Source organism: Spironucleus salmonicida, chromosome 6 (genome assembly GCF_000497125.1).
Source record: "Spironucleus salmonicida strain ATCC 50377 chromosome 6, whole genome shotgun sequence".
Classification (NCBI taxonomy): Eukaryota; Fornicata; order Diplomonadida; family Hexamitidae; genus Spironucleus; species Spironucleus salmonicida.
Window position 1 is genome coordinate 146,200 of NC_090601.1, and position 15,538 is coordinate 161,737.

The 15,538-nt window shown below is 35.1% G+C and overlaps 1 protein-coding gene across 1 annotated transcript; it reads right to left on the reverse strand. All coding sequences in view use genetic code 6, as the record gives it.

Moving 5' to 3' along the window:
- Nucleotides 1-14: 14 nt before the first annotated feature.
- On the reverse strand, nucleotides 15-14,600 carry SS50377_25678 (Outer-arm dynein gamma; the record flags this gene model as incomplete). The annotated part of the gene is made up of 1 exon (XM_067909509.1): nucleotides 15-14,600. The coding sequence occupies one exon, from the start codon at nucleotides 14,598-14,600 to the stop codon at nucleotides 15-17; it is 14,586 nt and encodes a 4,861-aa protein (XP_067762265.1).
- Nucleotides 14,601-15,538: the final 938 nt, after the last annotated feature.

The window sequence follows — 15,538 nt, forward strand, 5'->3', positions numbered from 1 at the left end:
ATATTGAAATTCCGTCACTGAGTTTAACATAATAATGCAGTACCTCTCATGGCCCACTGAGCGGGCCTCTTCTCGGATCTAAGCTTAACAGCGAAGATAAAGTTCTACCCGGTACGCATTGGAGTCTTGTAAACAGGGCATTCGTACAGCATGATGCCTGATTTATCTTTTACAGGCGCGGTGACGACATCACTGGTACTTTCAGTTGCTTCTACAAGCAGAACAGGAAGAGGCGCAAACATCTACTTGGACGCTGCATCAATAATAATTTCTTTCTTAGGCTCCCACTGGGCGCCTTCGAGGAATAGTCCATGGATATAAACAGCACCAGACATTTTAGGCTTATTTGTCTGGGCTTATTTTTCATCCTTGAACTTCATGACCGACGTCTGGATCATCACCTTGTCTAAAGACCAAGGTGCACCATTAGTAGTGTTGCTACGAGTAATTTCTTGCTTTACAGATGTAAGGAACCCGTTAGGGTTAAAGAAACCAGTCAACCAGAAAGAAGCAGGCTACTCCTTCATTAACCAGTTAGAATACTATGTACATCTGGCCGAAACATCTGATAACCAATATCCTAGCGTTGGAGAAAGCCAGGATATATTTAACCAGCGTGCAGGCACTCTAGCATCGAAGATAGCATCCAATGCATCTTATAAATGTTCAGTCATAATAATAGAACCCGCCATAGCTTGCTACAAATCAATAAGTGTGCTGCGAATCATGCTCAGCACAGCTTACATTCTTTCGATTTCCTATCCCAAGAAAACAGTCAGGGCCTTAGGAGATGACGAATCTCCATTGAGGGCTTTTAAGTATTATGGAACCTAGTGCTTAAGATCATACTTAGGTGGCAGTTTGGTTAAAATATCTTTGGCTTACTTGAGAACTACATCCTCTCTAGACCCTCCTGCTTTAGCACCACCTGCATCTTTAGGCTAAATACTAAGAATGGTTCCTAAAACTGCCTAAGTTTCTGCAGCCCTGAATGTTAACTCAGCATTAGGATGCATCATGAAAGCCTATGGCTTGTCAATCATAGGCAAATTATCAACAAATTTTCTGATATCATTAATATTAGGTTAAGCTCCAAAAGTTGGCATTTTATAAATTGGAGCACAGAATGAATAGTTAGGTTCGAGGACTTATCCTGAAACCCATTCAGCAGTATAAACATTCATTAACTTTCTGTCAAAATCGTCCGTAATACGTCCACCGTAGTGCACTTCTGCTATCATGTAACAGATAGTTTTCCATGAAATTTGTTAGTTCTTTCTTGGGTCGAGAGAATACAAATATGACTGCAGGAACTAGATAGAGGCATTAAAGTCATGCTAACCAAACTCATACTTAATGCACCAGCCAAGAGGGCCGTACTTCTTTCGCTCAATAATGGTTGAATGCAAATACGCGATTGAATATATAAGAGGAAGCCATTGTGGCTTGTCAACGGACTCGACAAGGTCCTACGTCATTTGATTAAATGTTCTCTTTAATCCAGCACGAAGGCCTGACGGAGGGTCGTTTGTAAGCTTAATCGACTTTTACAATAAGCCAATCGGGAATTTCTCGCTTCTTTCCGTAGTGAGAATAAGTCTGAAATCTGGATGAGGGCCCTACTTGGGGTTGAGTGCAGCGAAAATACCCCCAGTTCCCTAATTAGTGCCGATAGCAGGATCCAAGTCCTTGATGTCTTTCTTATCACGACTATCGCCATCATTGTCCCCTCCAAGGGCATTAATATAGGCATATCTTTCCCTAACATCTAATACCATGTCGTCAACCTCGGCCATAAACTTGATAGCAAGATGGGAATTGTTGATCATTGCCCATCCACCGTTAGTGATGCAGTCAGCGACCAGGCGTCGTGCCGCAGGTTCTTATCCTTATCCCATGGAAATCGACTTCAATTCGATCTTTCTCTTCTTAGCAAACATTTCTAATTGGCCGGTAGGGTCAGAACCCAATGAAAGCAAGAAACAAACTGGCATGCACTGGTTCGTCTCATTGATCAAAATGTCATCATAATCCGCCACTACAGGCTCAACAAACTCTTTCCCATCTTCTTTCATGCTCGGATCCTTAGAAGCAAAGCATGATTAAATATATGCAGACGCAGCTAACATTGTCCTATCTTCACGCAAACATCTAATTAATAATAGTTTTTAGAATTCATTAAGTCTGCCTTCGTATTCTTATGGTAATTTCGCTATTTCAATAGCTTCTTCGTTGTAATAGTTTTTCCATTCTGACTCATTTTCAGATATCTACTGTGGTAATTGTGCAAATTGTGGTAATGCAGATAAAGCTAATGCATTAAGCCAAGCTATCTCAGATATAAATTATGGTTTTGCTCTGACATTAGCTAAATCTAAAGCAGCTCCTCCACGAATAAATACAAAGAATTCTTAAGATGATAATCTTTCAGCCTTCATGTCAATCTTCAAGCATAAATTTAGGGTGAATAACATTTTATCGCGTTCATATAGACCACGCATAACATACTTGAATAGTTTAAGCGTCATGTGTGAAATGATCTGCTGAATTCTTCTTGCAGCTATATTATTAGGAGGTGCTTCTAAAATAGAAAGATCGAATAGATCCAAGAATTACTTGAGTGATGTTTAATACATGTTATTGACTAGCGTCATCTCGGTAATAAGGAAATATATAATAGCTCCGCGTGTGGCAACTATAACATACTCTTCACGGGCTTCGTTAATTCTCTTTTCTGTTTCAGCTGCATTCGCTAGTTTTTCCTTAACTTCTTCGGTCGTTTACTTAGTTTTGTTGAGAACCTCAACTAAAGAGGAGTCGTCAAGTAAATTTCCAGTCGTGTTGCTTAAACGCTCTAACAAATCTCCCTCCAACTGCAAGGCGATTTTCTTATTAGAGTTAACCTCTTCAAGCAATTAGCGTCTCTGTTCTTCTAGTTCTTTGCGTTCAATATTAACTGTTCTGGACAACAATTATGATTCTAAACCACCAAATGTTACTGTAAAATCGATAATAGAGGTTTTAGCATAAGTTTCAGGGCTATATTTAGGGTTAGGGAGCTTAGTTGTGATGAACAACTTGAAGTTTTCATCGATTTACTTCGTTTAATCGCCAATTTTTACCTCCTTTCTTGTTCCAGTAATAATATATTGTTTTTCTAAGATGGGGTCTAATACTGGATCGATCTCTTCCTCAACATCTTCGATGAGCAGTGGTAAACCGTTTTCAACGGCATTCTCTAAAATCATTCTAAACCTCTTGTTATTCAGAGTGGTAACCTGAATATCTTGCTTGTACATGTTCTTGATCCAGGCAGCAGCCTGATTCTGGGGATCAACCATCAACGGATACCTTGATGATGAGCTTACAATAAGACCATTCTGGGTGGAAAGATCGTCAGTGGGCAGACCCTAAAGTCTCCACTCACCTATCTATGCCTCTGTCGTCAGGAACTAAATAATTTCGTTCTCGATGTTCTTAGAATATGGGATCTTCCTCTCCACCATATCCTTCAACCATACTTGACTTAGCAGCATGGTCCTATATTATTGGTTGAATGGCCCTGCATAGCTTTAGAATGCAGCTGCTAAAGAGCAGTCTCCGACCAGACGTATGATGGCATCGTCTAGTTCCTTCGCCTGTATTCCCCATCTCTTTCTCTCACCAGACAGCCCGTTGATTAGTGCCGAAGCAGCGTTCAACCGCTTCTGCGTCAGATCGGCTTCGTCTTGGAGAGCTTGCTTTTCCGCATTAGCCTTATTGAATACCTCTTCGAGGACATTAAGCGATTTTTGCTTATCGTCTAGTTCACCTTACGCCTTCTTTAACTTATCCATAGCTACTTTGAAGACTGCCTCCATTTCACGCACAAATCTACGCTTAGGTTCAACTTCCAATGCTATAAAATGATAATCACGCATTGCAATAACCCATGAAAACAAACCAGCCACGTCACCAAAAGATTTCTACGCATTCTCAAACTTGAAATCAGGTGCCTCAATATAAGGCAACATTAATTCGCACATTTCATCAGTAATTGAATCTTTATCAAAAGATTAAAGTCTTTTCAATATATTATTCTACATCACGACTAAAGATTAACTCCATGATGGTAAGCAACCTCTAACAGGTTCTTTTTCAGAATCATATACTAACTTTTCCATCTTTTCATTGAAAAGCACTAAGACAGTGTCAAAGATCTTTTAAATAATATAAGGTGGTTTACCAAGCTTCTTAACATTATTAATAGCATTGGCTGTGATAGAATTTAGAGCTGACTCGGCTTTTTCTAGTAATGGCATTGCAGCAGCAAGACCTTGCTCAGCTACTTCCTTCTAGGCATTAATTTCGTCTGCCTAGGCCATACATGCGTCAGCATCCTTTTGTACAACAGCCTTCACTTTCTCTGCTTCGTTTTTCTTGATGGTAATATCTTTCATCATTTCATCGGTCTTGGCCTGTGCTACAGCTAGTTCTTTCTCTTTCTACTCTAAGTTGATCCTCATCGTTGCTACGTCATCTCCTGCTTATTAAAGGATATCCAAGCCTTTTTTAAGACGATTGTTCTATGACGATAGGTCATTAACCTTTTTAGTGTAGAGCTGCTTAAATGAGGATAGGAACGAAAGATATGACTTGGGGGTCACGTAAGTCTGTCTTCTGAACTAATCAAAATATTGTTATGTAATAGTACTCATACTAGAGTGTATGTTCGCAATAAACTGAACTAGACTTGGGACAGTTTAGTCATTGTTAACTTTAATATCAAATCCTTCGCAAAGCTCGCTTGCTGCTACCTATTCTAGGGCTTCCCTTGACCAAGACTGGAACCAGTCAGTGGTACAACCTGAGACTAGACCTGGGAACTTTCTAGATCTGGTTCTAAACTTATCGCCTACAGGTGAGAAGCATAGGATAATGTGCAAATTGGCCTTGTTGCGGTTGATGAAGAAGTTCCAAAGGTTTTCGTTGGTATCTGGCATACGAGCGTTCCATTTCTTAAAAATAGGTCTAATATCATTAATGATACCTTCAATTTCATCCTTGGGGAACAGAGCAGGAATTTCACCTGCAGTAAGTATATTATTGATTTTTTCTAAAAATAACTCCTACTTGATGTCGTTATCGGTAAAAATAAAAGAACATCCTCGCCCGGTTAACCCAACCTATTTATAAAGCTTTCTAAGGTCCTCTTCTAAATTGCTTATATTGTAACTCCTAGACATAACCAATTAGAATAAATCATAATCTGCAATATGAGTTGCCATTCTCGCGCAAGATTATTTCCCGGAACCACCTACACCGACTAGCAGAGCATGTCCACCAGGAGTTCTAATAATTCTAGATATTCTAAGAATATGATTAATACAAGAGTCGAACATAACTAACTTGAGCTAGAATTTACGGTTCTTATCGTTGTGGTCCTTCATATACATATTAAGTCTATTGATCATTACTTCTTTATCATACACAGGCTCATAAATTTTTGGAACAACAATTTCCTGGTCATCTGGCACATCATCAGGGGCATCTCTCATAAAATCAGCGATATAGATATACTTATTATCTCCTCCCTATTGAACATAGTTCTGTGCTTCCTATGACAATTACTCATTAAGCTCTTCTTGTGCAACTACGTACAGTTAGTTGCTGAACCAGTTGATATCTTGCTCTGTTGTAAATTTATCAGGAAGAACTCTGCAGCACTCATTTGCCCAAAGATGAACCAATTATTTGGAGTTGGTGATAACATCATTCTCTGTGTTTATGAATCCCTAAGTAATTTTGCTCAAGTCGCGCAGGTTGAATACATAATGGAACTTAGCAGGGGTCGGAAGCATCTTAATTTTAGTAGCCTACCAGAGCTTTCTGGTTACTGCTACCAGCTTGTTGGCCGTTGTTGCAACTTCCTCACTGAACCCTCTGTCGATAGAATAATGGCCCTTAATGATAGTGCCAAAGATTACATCAAGTTGATCTGGGGCAGGAAGATTGATGTTAAAAGTGCAATAGTGTGACTTGAGTCTATCTGGTATGTCATTTCTACCACCACCTGGAATTGGCATAGCGCTGATAAAGGTAAAATCTTAAAAGCTGTGGAATTCTCCAGGCTTATCAAGCGCGTATAAGCCCCTCTCCTCAATAATCTGACGGGTAAGCTCGTTTGTTGGCTGGTCCGTCCATTCATTGATAAGAGGAATATTAACTTCATCAATGAAAACGATGCCTTTCTTTCCGGCAACGGGGCCATAGCTAGTACCCATTCTTTTTTCAACGAAAGCTTCAATATTGCTCTGCAGGATACCTCCGGTAGTGGCTGATGAAAAGTTGACATTTCTGATAGCAAATTTCTCTTTGTCCTACTCTCCTAGGAACCTAAATATATCTTTTGTCTTTCCTGAACCAGCTTCACCAGTGAAAAGTATATTAAACTAAGATCTATTTAGCTTCTAAAGAAGATAGTTAATTGTTGTATTATCTACGGTCGGAATAAGAATTTCGCCAAAAGGAATTGGCTATGGAGGAGGATACGTGTATGAAGGAACAATATCAGTCCACTTTTACCATTGACCAGAGTCATTTATGAAATAGTTGTAAATCTGGTCTTGAGTATTCTCTAGCGTAGGATAGTCTATTTGCGCATTCTTAGCAGCCTGATTATCATATAAAAACTTTTATAGAATCTTTTTATCGTCTAAATCTAAGACAGCGCCAAATGACCACATGATAGCAAACAAAATTATCTTCTTGAAAGCCATAGGATTAATCTTTCCAATAATCTGCGATGCATTCTCGGCGATACATTGCAATTGTGCTTATTGAGCATTGCAAAAACCTTCTGTAGTCATAAACTAACCTGCACTAATAGCTTCCGCTAAAACTTCACCATTATTCTATTTGTCTTCCATGTTAGCCAGCTTGCTCTCGACACCGCTTCCATCATAGATAAGGGCGGTAATAATATTTAGAAGTTATCTTATCAATTACAGTGGTGGAACATTGAACAGAGGTTTAACCTCGAGATCGGTAAATTGATATAAAGCATCCAGTAATCCAGATGAATCTAACATCTAGGTCATGATGTTGACTTACTCGCCTTGCCAGCCCTTAGTCCACGAAATGTAGAATGGTTTCCATCCATATGCTTTAAACCCAGACATATAGATCATACCAGCTCTAGAAACTGTAGCCGGAGAAGCGTTGGCCAATGAGTCAATTTCCAAAATAAGCTTCAGATTCTTAGACATTGGGATTCTATCAGAATTTGCTAGTGTTAATGTCTTGTTGTCATCCATGACTGTGTTGAGATTTTCAATCCAAACTGCATCGACAGGTCCGTTTAGAGTCAGCATGATGAAATGTTCGGCCTTGACTGCCTTTCTCCACAGAGCTGAAAAAATACCGTCCGTCCAGTCTCCAGTTGAAGCATCTAGCCTACCGAACATTTGAGGGGCTGTGATAGCTTTGGGGTTCATTTTAACAATCTGGAACTTCTGGCCAGTTATATTTTGCTGACATTTGGCCAATGTGTGAAGGGTGCACGATTTTCCAGCTAAAGTAGGCCCAAGAAGCATGATAGAGTGGCGCACGTTATATGTTTCGTAAAATTAAATAACTGACTTAACCCAGTCTGGTTACCTTTGTATATTGAGCTGCTGTGTCACAGTAACAATCATATTTTCTAGAGTCTCGTATTTATTTTCAGGAGGTTTGATACCTGGAAACAGGTCAGTTGTCAAAGATTCGAAGAGAGGGATATCAGGGGCGACCAACTTAGATCTGTTCATGTCCCGTAAAACACGAAGCAAGATGAATGACTCAGTTAACGTTTTATCGTGAGCATTATCTCTTCTTTATTCTCCACATGTACGCAGAACGGACAGGATGTTTCTTAAACCAAAATCATAATGGCGCTACTAGGATAATTGCTATTCGCACAATTGATAAAGAATGTAAAACTTTTTCGCTAGCATCTTGGATTCTGAGAACCCAGCTGCTGCTAACTTAACATCCATGATAATTTGGCGATCTGGTACCATCATGGCAACGGAACGGAATAATGCCTTCAGATTTTCTAGCAATTCTTAACGACCAGCATAACCTGGGTTCATGGTAATGAAATATGCAGCAGAGGTAAGCAATGACACCATGCAACCGTCTGTGTAAAGGAACATCTTCTTTTTCTCCTTAATAGCAGATAATACACAGAAGATCTATTGTGCGGCCACTGACATAACATCAAGTTCAATACGATTGAATTCATCAAAATCTCCAAAACAACCGCACTAAGCAATACCTCTATAAATTTTACCGAGACCCTTATAATCCATCTGATCAGAACAATTGAACACAACTACGAACATACCTACTGCCTTTCCCATATCCTTTACAGTTTCGGTTTTTCCAGTACCAGCTGGTCCGGCTGGGGCTCCGCCTAAGCACATACCTATGGCCTGGGCCAATGTTATATAACATCTATCAGTTAAAGGAGTAACAACTAATCTTTCGTTAACACCTAAATATTCGTAGTTGTAAATGAAATCAATGTCAGTAATCTATAAAATACATGTATCTTATTCAGTATTCCAATAAAATCTTGTTTATTTTAACCAGTCAAATTCAGTAACTGAACGAACCTTAGCTGCTATTAAATCATTAAAAATATCACGTTGATGTACATGAATAGTGATTAATGTTTCTACGTTAGTTCTTTGTCTAGGAACCATTTCCTATTATTTAGTAATTTCAACTAACAGATCAAATACATCATTGTTCTTCTTAACAACATTCTCTAAAGCCTTTTTATCAGATTTAATTGTTCTAAATGCTTATTCACACCACAAAGTCCAAATGATTTATAAACATAGCAAGGTAACTTAAGCAGGATACGCCTCGAAAAATTCTTTTAGTAGATCCTTGTAATCAGGTCTACTTAAATCTTAAGCAGCCTAACGAACAATATCTTTAATAGATCGCTGCATAACAGAAATTAAAGTATTCAACCAATCTTCAATTGAACCTGATGCTACAACTGGGACAGATAAAGCAACCTTTTCACCATTTTTGTCATTAAGTGCTACAATATTATTACGCTTTTAAGGATTTTTATCGAAATCTAATTTATATACAGCATCAAATATTGATAGCAAATGCTGCTATATTGCACCTGGATCTGATTACTAACCTAAAATTTCTAATAATACTGGATCAGATACGAAATAAAAGCGAGGGAATAAGTTACGCTTTTGTTCTAAATACCCTGACAGCGACTTTTGGCACTCTTCTAATTACTCTATGAGATGTGGTAAAAGTGATTTAAGCGTGTCATCCTGGGAAGTCATATAAATAACTCCAGGGTTTAGATTGGCGCCGCCCATTATCTTTATCCAAGTCTTATCGATGTTTCCGAACCTTTTCGCCTCAGCTGGCAGCTGACGTGCGATATCTCCAGAACTGAAAACAGCCTCCAAATAAATCCAGTTCTACTAGACCTACAACCATAAACTGAGGGTTTCGTCAAGCGTCGATAAACGCTTAACCCACTAAAATATTTCATCTTTGAACGGCTTGTTATATCTGTTTGACTGAATAGAACTTAGGAGCATTTGAGAATCTTCCAATGCACTAATTAACTCAGACGTTTCTGCAGCATTGAGAATTACCTTGCCTCTTGACTTAAATTCGTCAAATACAAAGTTCATGGATTTCCACTGGTCCCTAATTTAATTTACCTTAATCTCGATGTCAGTCTCTTTTGTTGCAGCATTGCAAATATCTTCAATATCTTCTGAATATTTAACCGGATCAGCAGATAATACATCAGAAAGCTTGAAAGATTCAGGTTCAGATAATATTTTAAGCACTGATTCTGATTTAGTTTTTTCTGAAATCTCTTGCCAATGTCTAGGTTTCATTGCTGGATTCGACATGGCTTAAAACGTTGGGAGAATAAGATTAAAATCATCAACTTTTTATTTTAACTCAATAAAAGCATCCCAGTCTCTCATGTCTTTTGGTAAACGCATGCATCTGTTTTAGAAATCACCCATCTTGATTTATACCTCTTCAAAATTAAGATCAGACCATAATTTATCAGCGTATCCATCAATAGTTGTTAAAACATCTGTGTACAAACCATAAAGTTAGTTTAATAACTTAAGATCTTTTTGTATAGTAACTAAATCTGAATATTCCGTAACAGGAAGACCAAAAAGTTTCTCACCTGTGGAATATGTTAGCCACTTTCTCTCCAATTCCGAAAATTACTATTAAAATTCTCTTAATCTTAATACTGCTACTCTTGGTGGGATACCTTACACCTTAGGTCCTTTTTCAGTCCATTCAATGCCGAAATTTTCTACAATACCAACAAAGTCTTTAACTGATGTTACAAGATCCTCTTTAAAACCGCCTTATAACTCTTTTAACTAAGACTAAACCGAAACTGCAGATTATTATATGGTTTTAAGCTTATAATTTAGTTGATCTACCTGTTCTACTTCTTCTGTAGAAACTTTGATATTGTGTTAGCTCAAAATTTAATAAGTTTATTCAATTGGATAGACTTTATTATCAAAATCTGCCTCTAACTCTCTTAATTTTACTAATGCACCCATTATTTTTCTTACATCATCCAAATCATTGATATTACCATTAACTTAGTTAGAAACATCATTAATTGTATTAGTCAAAATCGACAATTACAACTGTGCAAAGTTATTGAGTTTTGTTGCATATTGTGCTTTCCAAGTTTAAGCCTCATTAGATAACGCTTGTTTAATTTACTCAGTTCTAAGCAAAACAAAACCTTATTCTATAAATTGGGGGATTAAATCAATATTATGCGCTAATTTTTCATAATGAACAATTTAAGTGACATAACATTCCAATGCAGGTTTATCATCTAAGAATTTTTTGAAAGTTGCTTCCTTATCATCTTTCCATAATTTAATAAAACTGGAAAACATTGTTAATTACTTTTCAATAACATCAAACATTTATTTAAAATAACACTACACAGACATAACCAATTTTAGCATTTACCTTGAGTTACCAATATAGTTATAAAATGTATGATCTACTCCAATAGCCTCTAGCTGATCTAACTTTGATATTGGTTAGGATAAATCGGCTGCAGCAACCCTTGAGGTAGCAGAACCGAATTGCTTATCAGTATTTTCATTCCATACAATCGATGCTGTGTTTTTAACATCAACGGTATCTTCTTCTACTGTTGAACTAGAAATTTATGTCTTAGTCATAGTAAGGCGTTACGCAATAGTATCTACCATGTTATCTTTTGTCAACGAAGTAATAGGCTAAATACTCTACAATACTATACTATAAAAATCTCCAGATGAATTCCACTTGGGAACTCTCTTGGAAATAGATAGCGAAAGCTCTATCATCGTGTCTAATGTAACTTAAATGTCTTGCGTATTTGGAATAATTGCTATGTTAGGATAAACTAATTCAACATCACAATACAATAAACTATCAAATGCATATTCTGATGTAACAGATTACATTGGATGATTATGTGGATTAATATTACACATTCTTGCACCTAATGAACGCATTGTACGCTCACAAGATAAAAATATAGCAGCATGAACTCGTTCGTGCATTTTCTGTATAAAGGTTCTGATAGCGTCGCCAATAATTTAAGAGGTTGTTCTCTTAGAATCATCTGCCTTAATATTAACAAAATTAGGATCGAAACATTGAGTTATTGACTGCATGACAACAGTTTTTAAGGACTATGAATTGTTGTTATCATTATTAGAAAGATATCTAGATGCTATAACAGTAACAATATCACATGTAGCGGCTGCTATAAACATAGATCTTTGGTAGATAGACTCAGCAACTTGTTAAGCGTGAGGTTTGGCTTTTTCAATGTATTTCTTAAACGATATAGCATTATTATTCTTTTCTAGATAATTTGAAAATAATCTTTAAGGATGTGAGGTGAATTCCGCGTTTTATTGATTATCCTGCTCGGGAGTAGATTTTTTAGCGAGTTCAGGTTGATCAAAAACAGTACCGCCCTTTGTAGAATCTTAGGTAGAGCCAAATATAGGTCTTAAGTGTAAAGGTAAGCAGGTGGTTTGAGCTATAATTTTTAGTGATTCTCCTATACGTAGCTTCATAACATCATTAATAGCTTTCTAGGTAACTTTAATTAAGTTAACTTAACCTTTTACAGATTCGATATACTGGTCTAAATTCATGGATGTCCAACAAACTGACTATAAAAGTGGTTAAATTTTCTTTTGCAATTTATACATCAAAGGCTACATTAAGTCAATAGTATCTTCTTGTAATGAGTTTTAAATTACATCAATTTCTGTAACTAGTTCAACTAATTAGTCTCTGTTAGCGAACAATTTCTCTTCATGTAAAGTTATAGCCTTCACGTTATCAGGAATGTTGGTTCGGATTTCCTCCAACATTTTTGTTTCTCTACAAAGCTCAGAAATGATTCTATCAAAATTAACATATAGCTTTCCGGTTTACTTATTTTCAACCAAAACAGTAGATTGTAATGATAATCTAATAGGTTAAACAGCATTAGCCCATCTTTATAAATGATCATTTTCGAATTATCTCAAACTTTCAATAGTTGTTGAAAATATTCTGCTTACATTTCTTCCATGCTTGTTATACTATAATAAAGGCATATAACCCATAGGGATATTATCTGCAACTTAATTTTAGAGCATAAATAAATTATCGCTAGAATGAGCACCAATTCCTTGTGCCCACTGTTCTTTCTGTTCATCAGTAACTGGGACATAGATACGCTTAAAAAATGAGTACGGGCGGGTAATTCTACCTTATACTAATCTACACCATGCTACTCTCCCGGCAATAGGCGTATAGTTTGCTGGAACTGGAACCGGAAGATCTCCACGTCTAACCTTATTGTAATAATCAGCAATATGCTTAACATAAAGTGTGAATTTTTATAATAAAATATCATATTTAGACATTACTAACTATTACAAATTAGGTCTATTAAGAATAGTATTCAACTATTACATTATAGAAATTAAATCCTATAATTTAATTTATTAGTCACCAAATTTATCATTAATATAAGTAGTAAGCGAATTCTCTAAATCAATGATACCTTTTTTATAATCTTCATAATCCGAATCAAATTAGGCTAATCGATGAGATAAAGGGTCATAAGGTTTAGACTTAAGAACTTAAATAAGATCCTACTACTACTTAATAATAGGTTATAATCCCAATAAAGTAGCGGATTACAAACTGCTAAAATTTTATTTAGTAATAATAACATCTGCAATCTTTTTTAATCTTGCACAAAATAATTCAAAGTTTCCAAAAACAGCTTACTCTGAGAAATTAAACTATTTCTCAGCTCCAGAAAGTAAAAGTTTTTCTTTAATTTTAGCATACTCATCAGAATAAGTGGACAATAATGTAATTGAATCATCAATTCTATGCAAAATTCCTCGATATGATGCTTCAAAAATTCTTTCAGTGAATTTTTCACCTTCAGCACCGCCGGCTAATACATATTCACGACAAGCTTTAATCATTTAATTGGAAATCTTGATTAACAAAATTGTCATATTTTCTCGATTACCATAATACTTAGCCATAGAGTGTACAACACGAACTGTTTCCATTAAATCAGGGACTGTTAACGTCATCTTTCCTGGTTCTCCAGAATAAAGAGGTTAAAGAATATCATCAATTGTTTACAAATACTTTAAGTTATCTTTGGCTTCATTTGTAGCTTCGAGGACTCTTTGCCTAACCTTCATCCATCTTGAAACTACATTGCTTCCAGCCTATTATAAAACACGTAAACCCGCTGGTAACCATTCAATAGAAGACATTTAAGTACCAACACCATTGAACAAGGACATTCTAGCTCTCCAAAATATTTATTCAGATTCTGGGCCTGAGTCATCTGAGTTTAATCTAATTTTTTCTGAATCAACTAAAAATTCTTCAATTTAATTACAAAGAGCAGCCAACGCTCTTTCAATGATTTATAATTACTCTGGTGATTCTTAGAGAAGCTTTGCTATCTAAGTTGTGTCTGTAGGAAGTTTAGCAAAAACTTCTGATACTGGAAGTTTTAATGTTAATTTATCTTACAAAATAATAGTAAACTTTTATAAATTATCAATAAATTTTCTTACCTAAGCTAAAAACTGAAGTTATTGTGTTTTATTCTACAAAGATCCCCAATCTTCTTAATTTTCAAGAAGAGGATAATAAACTCTTTACAATAATAACTAAAGAGAAGTAATATAGTCTGCTCCAACACAGCCATACATAATATCAACTTCTAAATTTGCCACTGTAACGTTTCTATTAACTGTTCTAAGAAGATAATAAATTTTCCCAGGGAACGGTTAATTTGGATCTGACGTATACGTTATTTTCTCACCATCCATAAACAAAAGAGCTATAGATTTACCTGCTGATGTGAAAATACTGGACAACGCATTAATATAGGAACCCCCTTGTAACTATTCAGATACAATTTCGGGTTCGACATCAAAACCTTCGGCGACTCTTTTAATGAGCCATTGCATTTTTGGTTCTTATGCCATATTTCGAAGGAAGTGAAATTTTGCGGACTTTACTATAAAAACTATAAATTTTATTATAGTATAATTTATGTGATTAATAAAAAACTTAGTTAATAAATATTAATTATTATATTAAAAATATATATACGTGATTTGTTGTTTTATTAATTATTATATGATCATCTATAAACAAATTATGAAAGTATACCTATTGATATAGTGAGTATATGTTATCTATAAAGTAACACAAATTAATGATAGCACTAAAAAATCATAATTTTATCATATTTAAAGTTAAATTTAAACAAGTAAATACAAATTATTATAATATAAATAAAAAATTTCAACTTATGTATTATCAATAGTTGCCAAAAATAATATTATCATTAAACTGCTATGACATAAAAATTATTAAATATTGAAATAGTGTAATAATTTTTTACATATGCTCTTAATAAATTATGATTAACTTATAAATATATTTCAATAATTACAAGAAACTGATGATTTAATGACTGAGTTGGATTAATATATATTAAATTATGTCATACTAAATTATTTTCATCTATATAAGCCAATTAATGTATTAATGATTCAGTAATATTATAATTTGCTGTATAAATTTAATAATTATTTATTAAAAATTATAAACTTCCTAATTAGTTTTCAATTATTAATACCTGGATAATTTTAACTATGTTACTTTGTTTCATTCATAGGTTTATTTATAACTTAAAATACTAACTAATTTAGATAAATAAAATTTTACTAAAAGCTGATGCACAGATTTTTAATGTAATTACAACTAAAAGATATTTAATTAATAAATGAATAAACTTAATATACTTACCAAATGAATTACTAATAACGGATTATATAAGAAAAGTAACAAATTATATTAAAATAATATTTTAGTAAATACTACATATAAATAACTTATCAAGCTATATCAAATAAAT